Here is a 17,389-nt window from a genome sequence, read left to right on the forward strand (position 1 = left end):
TGCCCCAATACTGTCTTGTTTTGTTTTGTTTTGTTCTGTTTTGTTTTCCTTGTCTTATTGGCTTCAGAGTCGTGTTAAATGTTTCTAAATTTTTCCAGTTGGGGTCATGTTAGTAAACATTGTTTTCCAAGGTTTACTGTCTTTTTCCTGTATTTTCCAGCATTGCTATGTAATTCATTACTTTTTTTTTACTTTGAGAGGTTGAATACTATGCGTTTCAAAAATTTCTCAAAATCAGCACGTTTGTGTGCGTAAGATTCCTAGTTGAAGAGCACCCTCCTTGGTCGGTACCGAGGTGCAGCTTCTTTGCGGGCACAGGCGCGTGCGGGTGGAGGAATGCGTCGGTTTCGTGGTTCCCTTTCTGCTGGGTCTCAGTTCCCCTTTCTGGTTCTGGGCAGTGCATCAGCCACTCTCCTGGGACAGGCCAGGCAGGTGGGGTCCTCACTTCCTGGTTCTGGAGTCTGTGTGTGTCTGGGAACACCTTTCTTTTTCCCCGACGAGCGAGAGGACCCTTTTGGTTGTGGAGCGGCGTCCTAGGACTGCGGCCCCTGGGCCCCCGCTGTTGTGTGTCATTTGGGCCCCAGCCATGCATGGGAGATCTCTGACACAGGGACGCAGCTGTTAAAGCCCTCTTGGGGTTTTGTCATTTACAGTCCTCTGAGGAATACTCCTTTTCTCTAATGGAATTCCAGCGCTTAAGCTTTCTAGCCACTCATGAAAAGAATCTCAGAAAGGAAAGGAGACCCATCCTCTCTGCCACCAAGCAGGGGAGTGAGCCGACACTGTTAACGTAACGCTGAGAAAGTGGCTTGTGGGCAGTGTGTGACCAGTTCTGAGTTGTGCGATTACAAGGCTGTCTGTGGAATCTTACCGTACCAAGTGGTCCTTTAAGACACATACATCGTGGGTTGTTCCCTTGTGTTTTGAAAGTAACCTAAAACCCCTCAATATTTGCAGTTCTGATTGCTTTCTTAATTTGTTATCCGGGTTTCCTGACATCCATTTTTTTAAGTTTAAAGTGCAATTTTCTCATCTTCCCTTTACATAAAAGTGAACGTGGGCAAGCCACTTAACCCATCAGCAAATAGAAAATCATCTGGAACATTCACATGAATGCTGTTTTCAAGCAGCAACAGCGCATATATTTTTATGCCCATTACCAGTGAAAACTATAATGTTTTCTTATTGTGCAGTTTTTTTCTCATCCGGCAAAATTACAAGCACTTAGAAAAGCCCCACAAATCACACATTTTGTGAAATTACAAATGCAGAACCGGAAAGGAGAAGAAGGTGTGCGTGATTCTACTTAATGCTTTAAAATTAGAGTAGTTCATGGTCTGATCCCTCACTCTCTTGCATTTGGTAATAACTTTCAGTGTGTGAACGTGTGGGCCCCCAGTCTTCATCCGGGCAGCCACAGGTGTGACCAGTGACGTCTGAATGGAATATGGGCAGAGCTTCTGTAAGACTTGCTGTCGATTTCTGAGACAGGCTTCTCGAGGCTGAGCCGAGGCAGTTCTGCACAGACGCTCGTCTGCCTTGGGCGGTAACCAGCTCTTCCCCCCGCCCCACTCACCACCACCACCCTACCACCCCCCCGCCCCGGTGTCCTGTCAGCAGGTGGGCACCCTCAGCCTTCCCAGGCCGGCAAAGCCTGGGTCCCGGACGTCTCTGCATCTGGAGCTGGGGGTCAGGTGACCTGGCATCTCAGGGGACCTTGCTAACAGGACCCATCCTGCCTCTTCGATTGTTACACATAAAGAACTTTGATTTTCAGTCAATGTCAGGAGTTTGTTGCCATCTTAAACGGCCTGTGAGCTTGGCGTGGTCTTTTCCTTAACCTCCTCCACACCATTCCTTAGTTACCCTGCGGCACGTGGGATCTTAGTGTCCTGACCAGGGATTGAACCCAGGTCCCCTGCATTGTAAGGGGGATTCTTTAGCACTGGAGCGCCAGGGAGGTCCCTACCCTTAATGTTTTAGCAGCTTTGGAGGTCTTCACAGACATCCTGGATGGATTCACCTAACGGCAGCAGGTAAACTTCGTGTCAAGAGTAGTGCACCAAAAAAAAAAAAAAAAAAAAGAGTAGTGCACCTCATTCCTCAAAAATTTTAAAGGAGAACTAGTATAAGATGCAGAAATTCCACTTCTGTGTATTTTTTGGGAAGAAAACAAAAACACTAGTTCAAAAAGACACATGCACTCCTATGTTCATTGAGCATTATTTATAATAGCCAGTGTATAGAAGCAACTTATGTGTCCATCCATAGATGAATGGATACAGAAGGTGTGTCATATATATATATATACACACACACACACACACACACACAATGGACTATTAGCCAGAAAAAAAAAAAAAAGAAGAAGAAGAATGAGGGGCTTCCCTGGGGATGCAGTGGTTAAGAATCCACCTGCCAGTGCGGGGGAAATGGGTTCAAGCCCTGGTCTGGGAAGATCGCACATGCCACGGAGCAAATAAGCCCGTGTGCCACAACTATTGAGCCATGCTCTAGAGCCTGCGAGCCACAACTACTGAGCCCGCGTACCACAGCGACTGAAGCCCGCTCACCTAGAGCCCATGCTCTGCAACAAGAGAAGCCCCCGCAATGAGAAGCCCACACACCGCAAGGAAGAGAAGCCCCCGCTCGTTGCAGCTAGGAAAGATGCCACCTGCAGCAACAAAGACCCAATGCAGCCGAAAGTAAAATAAATAAATTTTTAAAAATTAAAAAAAAAAGAATGAAATCTTGCCATTTGTGGCAACATGGATGGAGGCAGAGGGTAGTATGCTAAATGCAATAAGTCAGTGAGGAAGGCAAATACTGTATGATCTCATTTGTATGTGGAATGTAAAAAACAAAATAAATGAACTAACGTCACTAAACAGAAACAGACTCATAGATACAGAGAAGAAACAGGTGGTTGCCAGAAGAGGGTAGTTGGATGAGTGAAATAGGTGAGGGAGATTAAGAGGAACGGATAAGCAGTTACAAAATAAATGAGTCTTTGGAATGAAATATACAGCATGGGCAATACAGTCAATAACATTATAACTTTGTACGGTGACGGATGGTAACTCGACCACAACTAGACTTAATCTTGGTGATCATTTTCTAATGTATAGAAATATTGAGATTATGCACCTGGAACTAACATAGTGTTGTAGGTCAGTTACACTTGAATGAAAATTTTTTAATTCAAACGAAAAGAATAGTGTGCCTCGTTACCTATAGACGCTTAGTCATACAGCAGTTCTCTAGAACATATTCATCCTGTGTAACTGTAACTTTATACCCATTGAACAACTCCCCATTCTCTCCTCCCCCATCCCTGACAATTTATGTGTGACTCTTTTAGATACCTCAAATAAGTGGAAACACACAGTTTTGTCCTTCTGTGACTGACTTATTTCACTTATCATAATGTCTTCTAGTTATATCCCCGTTGTCTCAACTGGTAGGATTTCCTTCTAATAAGTCTGAATAATAATATCCTATATATATACCCCATTTTCTTTATCCATTTCTGTGTTGGTGAAAATCTGCGTTGTTTTCCTATCTTGGCTCTGGTGAATAATGCTGTAATGAATATAGAGGTGCATGTATCTCTTCTAGATATTGATTTCCTTTTCTTTGAATATACAGGCTATATTATAATTTATTATATTATATTACATTATCTTCTATTATAGTTATTGTGCTTCCCGGATCTTGTGCTTTTCACAAATTGAAGGTTTGCGGCAACTCTTTGTTGAGCAAGTGTGTTGGCACCGTACTTCCAACAGCAGTTGCTCACTTCTTGTCTGTGGGTCATATGTTAGTAATTCTCACACTATTTCAAACCCTCCATCAGCAAAAAGGTTACTACTCGCCGAAGGCTCAGATGATGGTCAGCATTTTTTAGCAGTAAAGTATTTTTAACTTTTTTTTGTTCCGGCTGTGCTGCACAGCACAGCACGTGGGATCTCAGTACCCCGACCAGGGGAACCTGCGCCCCCTGTATTGGAAGGCGGATTCTTAACCACTGGACCACCAGGGAAGTCCCTAAAGTATTTTTTTTTTAACATCTTCATCGGAGTATATTTGCTTTACAGTGTTGTGTTAGTTTCTGCTGTATAACAAAGTGAATCAGCTGTACGTATACATATATCCCCATATCCCCTCCCTCTTGCGTCTCCCTCCCACCCTCCCCATCCCACCCCTCTAGGTGGTCACAAAGCACTGAGCTGATCTCCCTGTGCTATGCGGCTGCTTCCCACCAGCTATCTGTTTTACATTTGGTAGTGTATATATATGTCCACGCCACTGTCTCGCCTCGTCCCAGCTTACCCTTCCCCCCCGCCGCGTGTCCTCAAGTGCGTTCTCTGCGTCTGCGTCTATATTCCTGTCCTGCCACTAGGTTCATCAGAACCCCCTTTTTTTTTTCTTTCGGTTCCATAAATATGTGTTAGCAGACGGTATTTGTTTTTCTCTTTCTGACTGACTTCACTCTGTTTCACAGACTCTAGGTCCATCCACCTCACTACAAATAGTTCAATTTCGTTTCTTTTTATGGCTGAGTCATATTCCATGGTATATATGTGCCACATCTTCTTTATCCATTCATCTGTCGGTGGACACTTAAGTCGCTTCCATGTCCTGGCTATTGTAAATAGTGCCGCAGTGAACATTGTGGTACGTGTCTCTTTTTGAATTATGGTTTTCTCAGCATATGTGCCCAGTAGTGAGCTTGGAGGATCATGTGTTAGTTCTATGTGTAGTTGGTGTTTTGTTTTGTATAAATTTATGTAGTTTTATTTATTCATGCTTTTTGGCTGCGTTGGGTCTTCGTTGCTGTGCGTGGGCTTTCTCTAGTTGCAGCGAGCAGGCGCTTCAGTGTGCGGTGCACGGGCTCCTCTTGCGGTGGCTTCTCTAGTTGCGGAGCGCTGGCTCTAGGCGTGCGGGCTTCAGTAGTTGTGGCACGAGGGCTCAGTGGGTGTGGCTCGCGGGCTCTAGAGCGCAGGCTCCGTAGTTGTGGCACACGGGCTTAGTTGCCCTGTGGCATGGGGGATGTTCCCGGACCAGGGCTCGAACCCGTGTCCCATGCATTGGGCAGAGGATTCTTAACCACTGCGCCACCAGGGAAGCCCTATTTTTAGTTTTTGAAGGAACCTCCGTACTGTCCTCCGTAGTGGCTGTTTCAATGTACATTCCCAGCAGCGTGCAGGAGGATGGTTCCCTTTTCTCCACACCCCCTCCAGCATTTATTGTTTGTAGATTTTTTGATGATGGCCATTCTGAGTGGTGTGAGGTGATACCTCACTGTAGTTTGGTTTGCCTTTCTCTAACGATTAGTGTCGTTGAGCATCCTTTCATGTGTTTGTTGGCAATCTTATATCTTCTTTGGAGAAATGTCCATTTAGGTCTTGTGTCCATTTTTGGGTTGAGTTGTTTGTTTTTTTGATATTGAGCTGCGTGAGCCGCCTGAACGTTTTGGAGATTAATCCTTTGTCAGTTGCTTCGTTTACAAATATTTTCTCCCACTCTGAGGGTGGTTGTTCTGTTGTTGTTGTTTATGGTTTCCTTTCCTGTGGAAAAGCTTTGAAGTTTCATTAGGTCCCATTTGTTTATTTTTGTTTTTATTTCCATTTCTCTAGGAGGTGGGTCAGAAAGGACCTTGCTGTGATGTATGTCATAGAGTGTTCTGCCTATGTTTTCCTCTAAGAGTTTGATAGTGTCTGGCCTTACATTTAGGTCTTTAATCTATTTTGAGTTTATTTTTGTGTTACCGTGTTAGGGAGTGTTCTCATTTCATTCTTTTACAGGTAGCTGTCCAGTTTTCCCAGCCCCACTTATTGAAGAGGCTGTCTTTTTTCCCTTGTATATTCTTGCCTCCTTCATCGAAGATAAGGTGACCATATGTGTGTGGGTTTATCTCTGGGCTTTCTATCCTGTTCCATTGATCTATATTTCTCTTCCCTAAAGTATATTTCAATAAAGGTATGTACATTGTTTTTTTAGACACAAGGCTGTCGCACACTTAACAGACTACAGCATAGTGTAAACATAAGTTTTTCATGCAGGGGTACACCAGAGAATTCACGTGACTCGCTTTATGGCGGTATTCGCTTCATTGCAGTGTTCTGGAACCGAAGCTGCAGTGTCTCTGAGCTGGGCCTGTATACCCAGAAGTGGGATTGCTGGATCATATGGAAATTTTATTTAAAGGATTTTGAGAAAACTCCATACTGCTTTCCACAGTGCCTGCACGATGTTACATTCCTGCCTACAATATGCAAGGGCTACGATTTCTCTACAACCTTGACAACTCTTATCTTTAAAAAAAATTTAAAAATGTGGGCATTCTAACAGCTGTGAGGTAATATCTCGTTATGATTTTGATTTGCATTTCCCGGATGATTACTGACGTTGAGCACCTTTTCATGTACCTGGTGCTGTGTTAAGTCTTTCTAACACACACACACACACACACACACACACACAAAGGGATAGAAGGAATCTTTTGGAAGTGATGAGTATGTTACCGTGATGGTGGTGGTGGTATCACAGGTGTGTGCATATGTCCAGACTCATCAAGTTATACAAATTAAACATGGGCTGGATTTTGTATATCAATTACACGTAAATAAATCTGTAAAAGCCCAGCAACAAGTGGTGTATTTCATGAGCCGGTGAAGCCCAGGTACATCTTTTCTCCTCTCCCAGGGGTGAACCCAAGCTGCCATTGAACTTGGCGCACTTTCTGTTTCTTTAGTTTCGCCTTGTATTACTTTTGTGTTTCTGCGTTGCTTTCGGATTACAGCTGAGTGGTTCCCCATTTGGAGCAGCAGGGATTCTGAGTTTGGCTGTGTCGTTTGAAGACTTTTGGTGGTCTCTCCAAAGGGATTAAGTTTCTACAGAACTAATCTCAGTTAGGTGAGAGGTAACAGAGGATCTGGTTTGTCAGTCTTTTCTTAGTCTTTTCTGTTTGTCTACTTGGACAAGCTCAAATCAATTGAGAATCTCTTGCCCAGTGGGAGGAGAACGGCTCTTTAATATCTAGACTGGTGAGTTTTTATTCCTGACTGATGTCTAAGACTTGAGAACTGAAGGTAAAAGTTCCATTCTCTATATGTCTGTGTGTCTGTAATTCAGAAGGGTCTTTACCTCTGACAGTGTGAGTATGTAATGTTTTCCTACTTCTGGATCTATTAAAGTAGATTGTAGAGTCTCTTAAATTAAAGGGTTTCTGTCCTGATTGGCCTACAAAGATACAAATGTGCTTATAAAAATTATATATCCCTAAAATTGTCAGAGAGAAAGGAATTAGAACTTCTCATACGTTAAATGTGCTAGAAAAGTATTCTTATAGAAATCAAGTCAGGGAATTCCCTGGCCGTCCAGTGGTAGGACTCGGTGCTTTCACTGCCAGGATCCGGGTTCCGTCCCTGGTCAAGGAACTAAGATCCAGCAAGCCTCTGTGTGCAGCCAAAAAAAAAAAAAAAAAAATCAACTCAGAAATTGAAAGACTTCAAGTTTACATAATTTAGGTAAATCTTTGACAAGTGAAGCTAGTTTAATATTTTTGGTTTAATAAATATTTATTCCTGTCTTAATTATCGGTATTAGGCATACATTTAAAAAGATTCTACTTGGGAGTGTTCTTCCTAAATTTATATAGCTGTGCCCATCAAATAAGCTAACATTACTTCTACTTAATATTTAAGGCTATGAAAAATGTAAATTTGTGTTTAACCGCATTTAACTATTATTCCGACAAACTTTCTTTCAACAGTAACTGTGTTTTGTACTGTGTTAGCTTGTCGATAAATTCCAAGATCTTTAGTTTACGTAAAGCCTTGAACTGATATTAAATTGTGTTACTTACTGGATAATCATTGGATACCGAGGTCATTTCTGAGCAAGACAGAAACCCGAAACATTGATTACTAAGCATAATCTCAACTTCTATGCTCTTGCTGCATATTTTTATTTGTTACCTAGAGGCTATGTCTGTGGGTGTGTTAATGAATGTGTGTGTCTCTGCCACTTGGAGAAGTCATGTAAGGGATGTTTGTGGCTATGTAAAGTTGTGGTATGTGTGTTCATGAGCTCTCCTAGCCTAAAATGCTGATGTGTGATGGGCAGTTGTCTATTATTCACTGCTAGGTTTCTTTGTGAAATGGAAGTAACTTTGGTTCAAAGTTATCATTAATATAATATGAATGAGACTTGACCAATAGTAATGTTATCCGCTGGAACAGAACTCAGGTTCAGTTGCTCATCGCTCAGAAGTCAATGTTCCAGAGGCAAAGGTTAGTGGAGGAAGAAAGATGCTTTATTCAGGAAGCTGGCAACCTGGGAAGATGGCGGACTAGTGTCCCCAAAACCATCTCCCAGTTGCCAGTTAGAGGGAAAAGGGGCTGATAGGAAAAGACGGGAAGGCTCTGGGCTGTGCGGGTGGGGGCTGCATGCAGAGTAACACAGTCAGCTCTGACCATGATCTTGACATTGGTCATGCAGTGGTGCGGTCGGTGTCATGTTGATTGTTTCAGGCACAGTTAATCGTCAACTCCAGTGTTGGTTTGTTCGCATTTTCTTGAGACCAGTTCCTGGAATTGTGTAAGCCATTGGTTCAGGTCTGCTCAAGATGGAGCAGCTTACGTCATAGCTGCAGTCTGGTTGGTGGTCATACAGTTAGCTTTCTCCTCTTGTAGTGGTTTTAGTATCTGCAAAACGAGTTAGGAGTGTGTCTCTGACACTGTCACCTATGTCCTTCGGGAGGAACTAAAGATTCTGTGAGTGCTGTTGTCCTAATCATTTACTGCTTGAACCTGCTCTTTTGTGACTCAGGGGAGGCCTGGGAGACTGCAGCTGTTTTACAAACAAGAGGCAGGGGACATGGAAGGGCCCTGCAGGGTCCTGCTTGGTTCCAGCAGCCGAGAGGTACGACTTTGTATGCAAGACAATGCGATGTAGTTTTGTTTATTAACAGGAACAAAAATAGTTTGGTCCTAAAGTGAAATGACTGATTGTTCCAGCAGCAGAAAGAGGATAGTGAAGGACACAACCTCAGTGAATATAGAAAGTTGCAGGAGATGGGTGGAAAGGGACTTTCATTTGTCTGGGCCGAAGGCGGCTCAGTTTTGATGTTTATTCCAGAGGTTTTCAAAAAAGAGCTTCTGGTTCTCTGAGTGTCAAATGTTACATCGATGCAAAGCTGGAGTTTGGTTTTCTCTCTGTAAAATGATAACTGTTTCTAGTGGAGTGTTGGTCTCTTTAATAAGTGGTTGGAAAGTTGTTCTCGAAATCTGCCTAAACAGCAGAGCTTCTGTGTCTCACTGGAAGAGCTTTCTGCCCCTAGTTCTGAATTCATCCGGCCTTATTATGTTTTGAAACTAAACGCACAGGGACTTCCCTGGTGGTGCAGTGGTTAAGAATCCGTCCTGCAAGCTGCGAGGCGTGGCCAGAAAAACAGCAAAGACAAAATAATCATACTTTAGCCGTTCAACACAGTCAAGGACCTTTAGTTCCTCCTCAAGGGCTATCGGGTAATATTCTGAGCCATGTCCTTGGAACAGCTTGGCAGAGACTGAAACCCCAGCAGGTGTAAGAAGTGCACTGCATGCTGCCCACAAGCACGTAGACCCCAGACCAGTTGGAACCAGAAGGCTGATGATGTTGGGTCACCATGACCTCACCACCAACCAATCAGAAGAATGTCCGTGAGCTGATCACACACCCTGTAACCCTCTCTTCAACATGTAGCCCCTTTCTCTTTTCCCTGTATAGTCCTCAAGCAGAACCTCAGGAGGGGAGAGTTGGTTCTTCGGGACATGAGTCCACCTGCTCCCCTGGACTGCCGGCTTCCTCAATAAAGCTGTCTTTCCGTTTACCCAACACTTGTATTGGAGTCCTGAATGATGCAAGATGTGCCTCATCTTCTGTAGTTTTCTCTACATGAAAAATAATTCAGGATTCCTTTTCAGAGTTAAGAAATGGGGTTGGATAATCACAACACCATTAAGCGACACCTCGCTGCACAGCAAAGAGGCGAAGCCGACTGGTAATGACCACACACACGTGACTGTGGGAAGACTTTCATCTTTATTGTATTTTCTCAAAAGCTGCATTGCACGGTGCTCTTTAATAATCTAAAATAACATACAAACATGTTGAGACAAGTTAAAAAATTCCGACTGAATTCCCACAATTCAATAATGAGAACTAAAAAAATAAAATGTATGCTTACAAGATTTGGGAGGAAATACCCACCTAGCTATAAGTAGAATGGGAATATTATGTAATATATAAAAGGTATATTATGTAATAGATAAAAATAAAAATCTCTCTTGAAAATGTGAATACAATTGTATATATGTGTAAATATACAACAGCTGTAATACGCATCACAAAAGGTTTGTAGGAACAAGGTGTTCCTAAGTGAAGACTATTTCAAAACTATTTAAAATAAATATATAAATATAAACATACAATAATTTTATAGGTGACATTTTCAAAATAAGCCTGTGAAAGTTAAGTCATCAGGCTCGACCCTATGGCTCTCATTATATATTTAAAACTTTTTCTGTCGTATTCTGAGCCCCTACACTCCACCTTCAGATGCTTCTAGACCGGGGCAAACAAGTGTATAAAAAATGGGACCTCCAATGGGACCTCAGGGGAGATTTGAATGAAATGATCTGAAAATTGGGGTGGTGACTTCCAAAAGGATGGAATCTGAGAAAACCCTGTTTTCTTATTGTCCTGCCACAGACTCCTAGAAGCATGCCCCGCTCCTAGGAGTATGATATGAAAACTCTTCTCAGCTCATTCTAGAAGATGCTGGGTTCTTCGCGATTATCTGCACAAGAGGCTTTCTCCCTTCCTTCCTCACAGCTGTCATCACTGTCTGGAGTGCCCTCGTGTTGAACATCCTCATCTCTCCTGGGCTCTGTGATCTGGAAGTAAGAGAATGAGCGAGGATGTCAGATTTCAAAGTGGCAACTCTGCAGATATAAAGGTTTTCACATGCTTAGTCAACTCTAACCAGAACTGAGACTCCTTTATGATTGCAGTTTTATCTCAAATTCTCCATTCTGAACCCCAGTCCTGAGCCATTCATTGTTTTCAAGTGTGATTCTTGGACTCTGGTGACCCTGACTCCAAAAACCACTGAATACACCTAAGGTCAGGCCCAGCAATCTGCTTTATAACAAAGACCCCAGGTGATTCTGCTCAGGGAGCTGGCATTTGAAGAATGCTGCTTTAGTCTTAACTCACCTTGGTCCTTTGGCACCACTTCAGTTCTGAACTTGGCACCACACTATAGACATCACTGACAAGTCAACATCGTGGACCAGGAGACCTGATGCCGGATCCCTAACCCTGACGCTAACCCTGCATCCTAATGTCTATTTTATTATTAATTTTTCATTTATTTACTTATTTCCTTTATTTTATTTTTGGCTGCATTGGGTCTTCGTTGCTGCGCGTGGGCTTTCTCTAGTTGTGGTGAGCGAGGAGTACTCTCCGGTGCTTCTCATGACGTTGGCTTCTCTTGTTGCGGAGCATGGGCTCTAGGCGCACAGGCTGAGTAGTTGTGGCTTGCGGACTGTAGAATGCAGGCTCAGTAGTTGTGGCTCGTGGGCTCTAGAGCTCAGGTGCAGTAGTTGTGGCGCACGGGCTTAGTTTCTCCGCGCCATGTGGGGTCTTCCCGGAGCAGGGCTCGAACCCGTGTGCCCTGCGTTGGCAGGCGGATTCTTCACCACTCTGCCCCCAGGGAAGTCCCTGGATCCTAACGTTTAGATAATACTCAGTCCTAAACTTGGTTAGTGTTACGGGCTGAATGTTTGTGTCCCCCAAAATTCTTATGTTGAAATCTTAAAATCTTAACCACTAAGGTGCTGGTATTAGGAGGTGGGGTGTTTGGGAGGTAGAGCTCTCATGAATGAGATTATTGGCTTTGTAAAAGAGACTGTGGTGTGTTGTTTATGAGCCACGCAGTCTGTAGTAGGGCAGGTCGAATGGACTAAGACAGCTAGTTTGCAAGATTTAAGCCAAATGTTTGCTCAACCCTCTGCCCACGTCTAGAACTCTAATGTGTCAATTGTAATAAGCCCTGCTGAAGATGGCATTCCTTAACCTTCGCTCGTTGTGATAAATCCCCTTGACCGTAAACTTGAGGGGGAAAAGGTGAATTGTACAAGAGGAATCATTGGTCCAGAAGTGGTGAGTCAGGGGAAATAGAGAGTCACAGGTCATCTGGCCATAAGCAATTTGAAAGTAAATTTGGATGAAAATAAAGACATTTACTTTGTTGTAGGTGAATGCTAGAACCCATATCCCTGAGGGATGTAAGGCCAAAAAATGAATGAAAAAGAGAAACTGGGAACACAGTATATGGAAGAAAATCACCATCTCGTCAAAGCTGTTATTTGGACCCAGTTGCTTTGGGTGAAATGACTTCAGTGAGACCCATGCGTCTGGGATAAACTGGTTTCCCCGAGGTCTGGCGCCCACGGGCCCCGCGGTGCTGGTGTCTGTGTGTGGCTGTCAGTCTGTGGCTGGGCGCTGAGTCTGCGTGTGGCTGCGTGCCCGTCAGGCCCCCTTCACAGCGTGAGAGGTGGTGTGGGTCCAGCAGTGGGATTCCTCTGATTTCCTCAGTAGACAACACGTCATTCCGCCCGCACCTTTGCGCACGCACGCAGACCTACCTTTGCGCAGGCCGATGAAGTGAGGCCTGCGTGCTACTGGGGCCCCTGGGGCAAGAGGGTGCGATCTCTTCCCCACACCCAGAGCTCTGGATCAAAAGCCTGGATCTGGAAAGAAAAACAGCCCCTGGCAATGAGGATGCCGCTGCCTCCCGTTGCCGGCCTCCGGTTCTTTCTCGTCCATCCCCAAGTCCCAAACCGAGTTCCCCGTGATCCCCCCCTCCTCTCCGGCCCTTCCCCTCCCGGAGACCGCCACAGCCCACCCACCTGCTCGCACTCTTCCCGAGTGACCCTCGTCTTCCAGCCCATGGAACGGATGAACTGGGAACGCAGTTTGTGGAACAAGGGACGCTGGGAGCGGTTCTTTCCATAGAGGAACGAAAAGATGGCTTGTTTGGGGGCCTGGTTGTCCTCTTCCATGTCGCTGGCCACATAGCTGGGGAAAGACATCAGGTCGCTGTCATCAGGACAGGAAGGGCCTCCACTTGAGATCAGCTTCCCAGGAAAGAGGCAGGCTGAACATCCTCACACGACCCACCCAGCCCTGCCCAGCGTCACCGTCACCGTCACCGTCACCGAGAGCCGCCCAGTCATCAAGGAGGCACTGCCAGGCAGGACCTTCGGAAGGGTGCCTCTCACACCTTGAGGATGAGGACTAAATCCAAACCCCCTGTTCCCTTCAACTTGTTTTATGTGCACACACCTCTCTCCCTATGTTGTAGGTACCTGTACAGTTCCTGAGGGCAGGAGCTGGTCTGATCTGTTTCTGCATTCATCCCTCTCCTACCAAATGACACATTTAGGGCTTGGTTCATATTGATGCATGAATTCAACAGCCTTTTGTGAATCTCTGTTCCCATCACCTCATATTCCCCGGCATGTAGGGTGTACTTTATAAGGTTTCATTAAATGAATGAATGAATGAACATTTAATCTCATAGCCAAATGCAACACTGATTACCTCGAAGACTCACAAGAACGAACATTTGCAAAATGAAAAGAATTGTGCTGAGTGTTTTGGGAATGCATTGACATTTTGACAAGACCTGCCTTCCACATTGTGTCCAGTCTCATGGGACTGGGGAAGGGGAAGGGGGGAGATAAGAAATGACTATAATGCAAAGCATCCCATTATAATACGATTTTAAGTCAAGTGCCTCCGGGATGCAGAAGTTAGGGAGATGAGGCATCGTGAAGGTTTTGGTGTTTGAACCCACTTTAAGGATAGGGTCATTTTCTTCAGATAAATGTGTGGGAAAGATACCTGGACAGAAAGCCCAATAGAAACTTAGAGGGCAGGGTATTTGGAAGGAACAGTGGAACACAGGAATAAAGTATCAGGACAGTGTGATGGAGATTGCAGAGAGAGTTGAATTCCAACCCAGAACTCTGGCCTTGATTTGGCACGGCATTAGCCAATGAAATTGTGCGAAGCGGTCAGACCTGTGTTTTGGGAGGATATTCAGGCAGATAGAGCCGACTGGCTTGGGAGACTTGGAAGAAACGTCAGTGGGGAGCATTTTATACCAGATCCGCGCTATGTGATAAGGGCCCCCCGATTGTGGCATTTGTCGTGGGAACGCAGAAACGGAAGATAATCACACTTGGTGCTGATGTGGGACGACCCGAGACTGGAAAGTCAGAACCGGAAACGTCTCAAATCTGTTTACTCGGGGGCAGGATGGTATCAGTTCTTTCTTCCTCTCCTCTTCGGAAGGTTTTGTGTTTTGCTTTGTTTCGTTCAGTGTTTTAATTGACATTAGGGTAGTTTGTTTTGACAATGAATGGTATAAAAACCATAACTTTGTTTGAAAAAGAAACCACTGTACCGTAGTCCTGTCATTTTCACACCAGAGTAAACAGTACAAAGGGGTTTAAAAAAAATAGATGAAAGGTCAGAACCCCACGTCTCTCTCTCCACCCTCCCAGGGTGTTGAATACTGATGGCGGGGATGGAGCAAGGTACTCACAGAGCTATGAAGAAATGGATTCTCTGGAATTGCCAGGAGAAGAGCCCAGCCCGGCTAAAATAAGCTATCACCATCGACAGGAGATACTGATGGAAAGAGGGAAAAAAACGTAGGAGAGAGGTCACCTCCTGGAAGAGGAGAAAGAGTGGGAGGGAGAAGGGAGCAGGGGACGAGGAATGGGTGGTGCCACTTGGAGAGGAGACCCCCCCGTGTTGGGTGAGCCTGATTATTTGGGGAAGGGGAGAGGACAGAAGGTCAGAGTTTGCGACGCTCCAAGGATGGGAGGCTGTGGGTTGAGGGCGTGGACTTAGGGCCACTGGCACTGGATTGTGTTTGATGAACCGGAGCCAAGGCGAGTCCCCAGGAGCTGAGAGGAGAGGGGACTTAGGCAGCAACCACCAAAGGGGCACACCTGGGGCTCAGATCCCAGAGGGGACCTCGAGGCCCCTGGAGGGAAGTGTTGACAAGGCATCAGGTTGGGAGGGGAGTGGAAACGTGGGTGTAGAAAGCACCCCGTGCGCCCACCCAGGACAGGCGCTGGAGCTGGCATCCATCTCAGCGGGTGACTTACCTTGTCAGATACTTCCAGCCTTTTGTCCCAGGCAAGGAATTTCTTAACGACGGGATCCTCTGTGAAAAGAGGGCAGATGTTGCCAGTGGGAACAGGGCTGTCGTGGGAGCATTGCAGAGCCAAGAGGGAGAACCGCGCTCCCCCCGCCCCCCGGGGAAATGCCAAGTTGTGGCCCAGGGTGAAGGTGATGGGAAGAGGGGATTGAAGACCATTCACTGTGGGAGGAAAGGGGGTGACTCCCCTTCTAGGGGGGGCCGAGTGACAGGGAGTGATGCCCCTTCATCATGCATTCACGTATCAGTGCAGAGGGCATCGAGTTACTCTCAGCCAGTTTCTCAATTGACAGTCTCGTTGGGGCGAAGATGGACTGTCAGCCCCCGGCCCTCCGCCCCGCACCAGTAAGATTCAAAAGGCCAGTAAGAGCTAGAGTCTCAGGGGTACAGTTGAAGCCAAACAAACCTAACCCTGTATCATTTCTAAATCTAACCTCATCCTGCATCATTTACGTGTCCCCTGTATCCTTTATCCGTAGACAGTCCGCCAGGGACGGAGAGCGCACCAACTAGCAGGGAATTGTTTTCCACTGGAAAAGTGTAGTCATGGGAAGATTTGTTTCTTTGTTATTCAAGTATAGGATTGGAGGGTGCTGGGCGAGGGGGCGGGTCCTTACCGAGCATCCTGTTGAAGACCTCGTGGTGCTCAGGCAGCACTGAAGACACCCGCTGTCGCTTCAGCTTCATCTTGAGCCCAATCAGCCACTCCACGACCCAGGTGTCCTGGGCCTCAGCGGCCGGGTCGCCCTCCACCTCCGCTCTGAACGCCACTGACCTCTTCCTCTTCCCGCCGGGGCGCTGAGGCGGGGAGGTGCAACCGGCCCAGGGGGCTGACGAAGGAGAAGAGACTACAGTATGACGCTCTCGTCTTGGGAATTCAGCCACTGGTGACCACCCAACCCCACCCCGACTCTGCCTCCCCCCTGAAGCACCCCCGTGCTTTCCAGTCTCACAGACCGCTGACCTTGCCCCAAGTCATCTTTCCATCTTTCTCTGTCCATATCTACCGATCCCTCCCCTGACTCCTGTTGTCATTTTTCCAGCTTCCTGTCCTCGAAACTCTTTCTCATGGTAGATAATTTCTCCCACCAGGAAAAAAAAAAAAAAAAAAAAGAACCCTCCCCTTGTTTCTTCTCTTCCCTCCTCTCATCCTTGGATCTCGTCTCCTAACCCTCTTTCTTGCTCCCCAGGTGTTCCGTGTCCCCAGCTCCTGTGCTCTCCTCCCTCAATCCCTGGCTTTCCGAATGTCTCCTTTCTTTCATAGGCACCTTTTGCGGGGGCTCTTTCCCGACCTGTGTACCCATTCCTCCTTACCGGTCAAGCCTCTGAAATTCCTTCTCGTGCCAGCTCCCTCACCTGACGGTCCTGGGATTTCTTCATAGACAGTCACCTCCAGGGGGTACCCTGAGGAGCTGGGCTGGCAGGTCTCGTCCTCAGCCTGGGAACTCGGTGGACGATTGTCCATGATGTCTCCCAAACTCTTCCCTTCCTCGAAGCCTAGACTCTGCTTTGTCCCAACTCTTGTTCTGGACTTGGGCTAAACACGAGTGGTCGTCCCTTCTCCAAGCTGCGGGGCAACTGGCAGTGGAGAGAAGCTCTGGCGAGATGCTATTGTCTACTACTGTTGCCGAGCGCCACGGAGTCTGGTCCTTCCAATCAGGAAGGTCGGAAGCCTCTGATGTCATCATGCGTCATTCCAACCTGGCCAGCAGTTTGAAGGAAATGACAAGTAACTGTCACACCTATGTGTGCACTTGTCCCAGAGATCAGGGGTAAACGGTATCTCCTGCCTCTGCCCCAACCTCTGCCCGTCCTCCAAAACCCCCCTCAAGGTGTCCAGACCCCGCTTTACCGCTTCCCAGTAGGTGCGCTGTCCTCTCCCTGCTGCACTCTCCCCCTCCCTCCCATTCCTCTTCCACGGGCTGGTGGGAGAGTGGGGAGAGGGACGAGGAGACTTAGGGGAAGCAGCAACGGTTCAGCCTTATAAGAGTGAGATAAGTATGTCAAAAAATATCCCAGGTACATTGACTCACTGGATTAAAAAGTTACGTTAAAACATGGAATTTTGCAAAGCTCTTCTGCTCAGTGTTTACTGGCACT

The 17,389-nt window shown here is 46.2% G+C and overlaps 2 protein-coding genes across 48 annotated transcripts in view; one reads left to right on the forward strand and one right to left on the reverse strand.

Annotated features, from left to right (window-relative positions):
• Window positions 1-17,389, forward strand: part of ZNF12 (zinc finger protein 12) — a 208,181-nt gene that overhangs the window by 131,385 nt on the left and 59,407 nt on the right. Inside the window, exon 12 of one of the 47 annotated variants that reach the window (XM_089895600.1) lies at window positions 10,759-13,628. The exons of 45 other annotated variants lie outside the window; for them this stretch is intronic. In XM_089895600.1, the coding sequence (XP_089751726.1) occupies window positions 10,759-10,766 (8 nt within the window). In that variant the 3' untranslated portion in view covers window positions 10,767-13,628. Of the gene's footprint in view, window positions 1-1,376; window positions 9,883-10,758; window positions 13,629-17,389 lie in introns of those variants that run through there. One more of the 47 variants, XM_089895598.1, reaches the window with a different exon arrangement.
• Window positions 12,291-16,754, reverse strand: LOC149747370 (speedy protein E4-like). The gene is made up of 5 exons (XM_089895458.1): window positions 16,646-16,754; window positions 15,907-16,248; window positions 15,237-15,295; window positions 14,666-14,751; window positions 12,291-13,131 (listed from the first exon to the last, which is right to left on the reverse strand). Exons 1-5 carry the CDS (start codon window positions 16,752-16,754, stop codon window positions 12,732-12,734), a joined length of 996 nt encoding a protein of 331 aa, XP_089751584.1. The 3' UTR covers window positions 12,291-12,731.

The sequence above is a fragment of the Delphinapterus leucas genome, chromosome 15 (assembly GCF_059928025.1).
Source record: "Delphinapterus leucas isolate spDelLeu-1000000601 "Yukka" chromosome 15, BTC_Dleu_Yukka2, whole genome shotgun sequence".
NCBI lineage: Eukaryota > Metazoa > Chordata > Mammalia > Artiodactyla > Monodontidae > Delphinapterus > Delphinapterus leucas.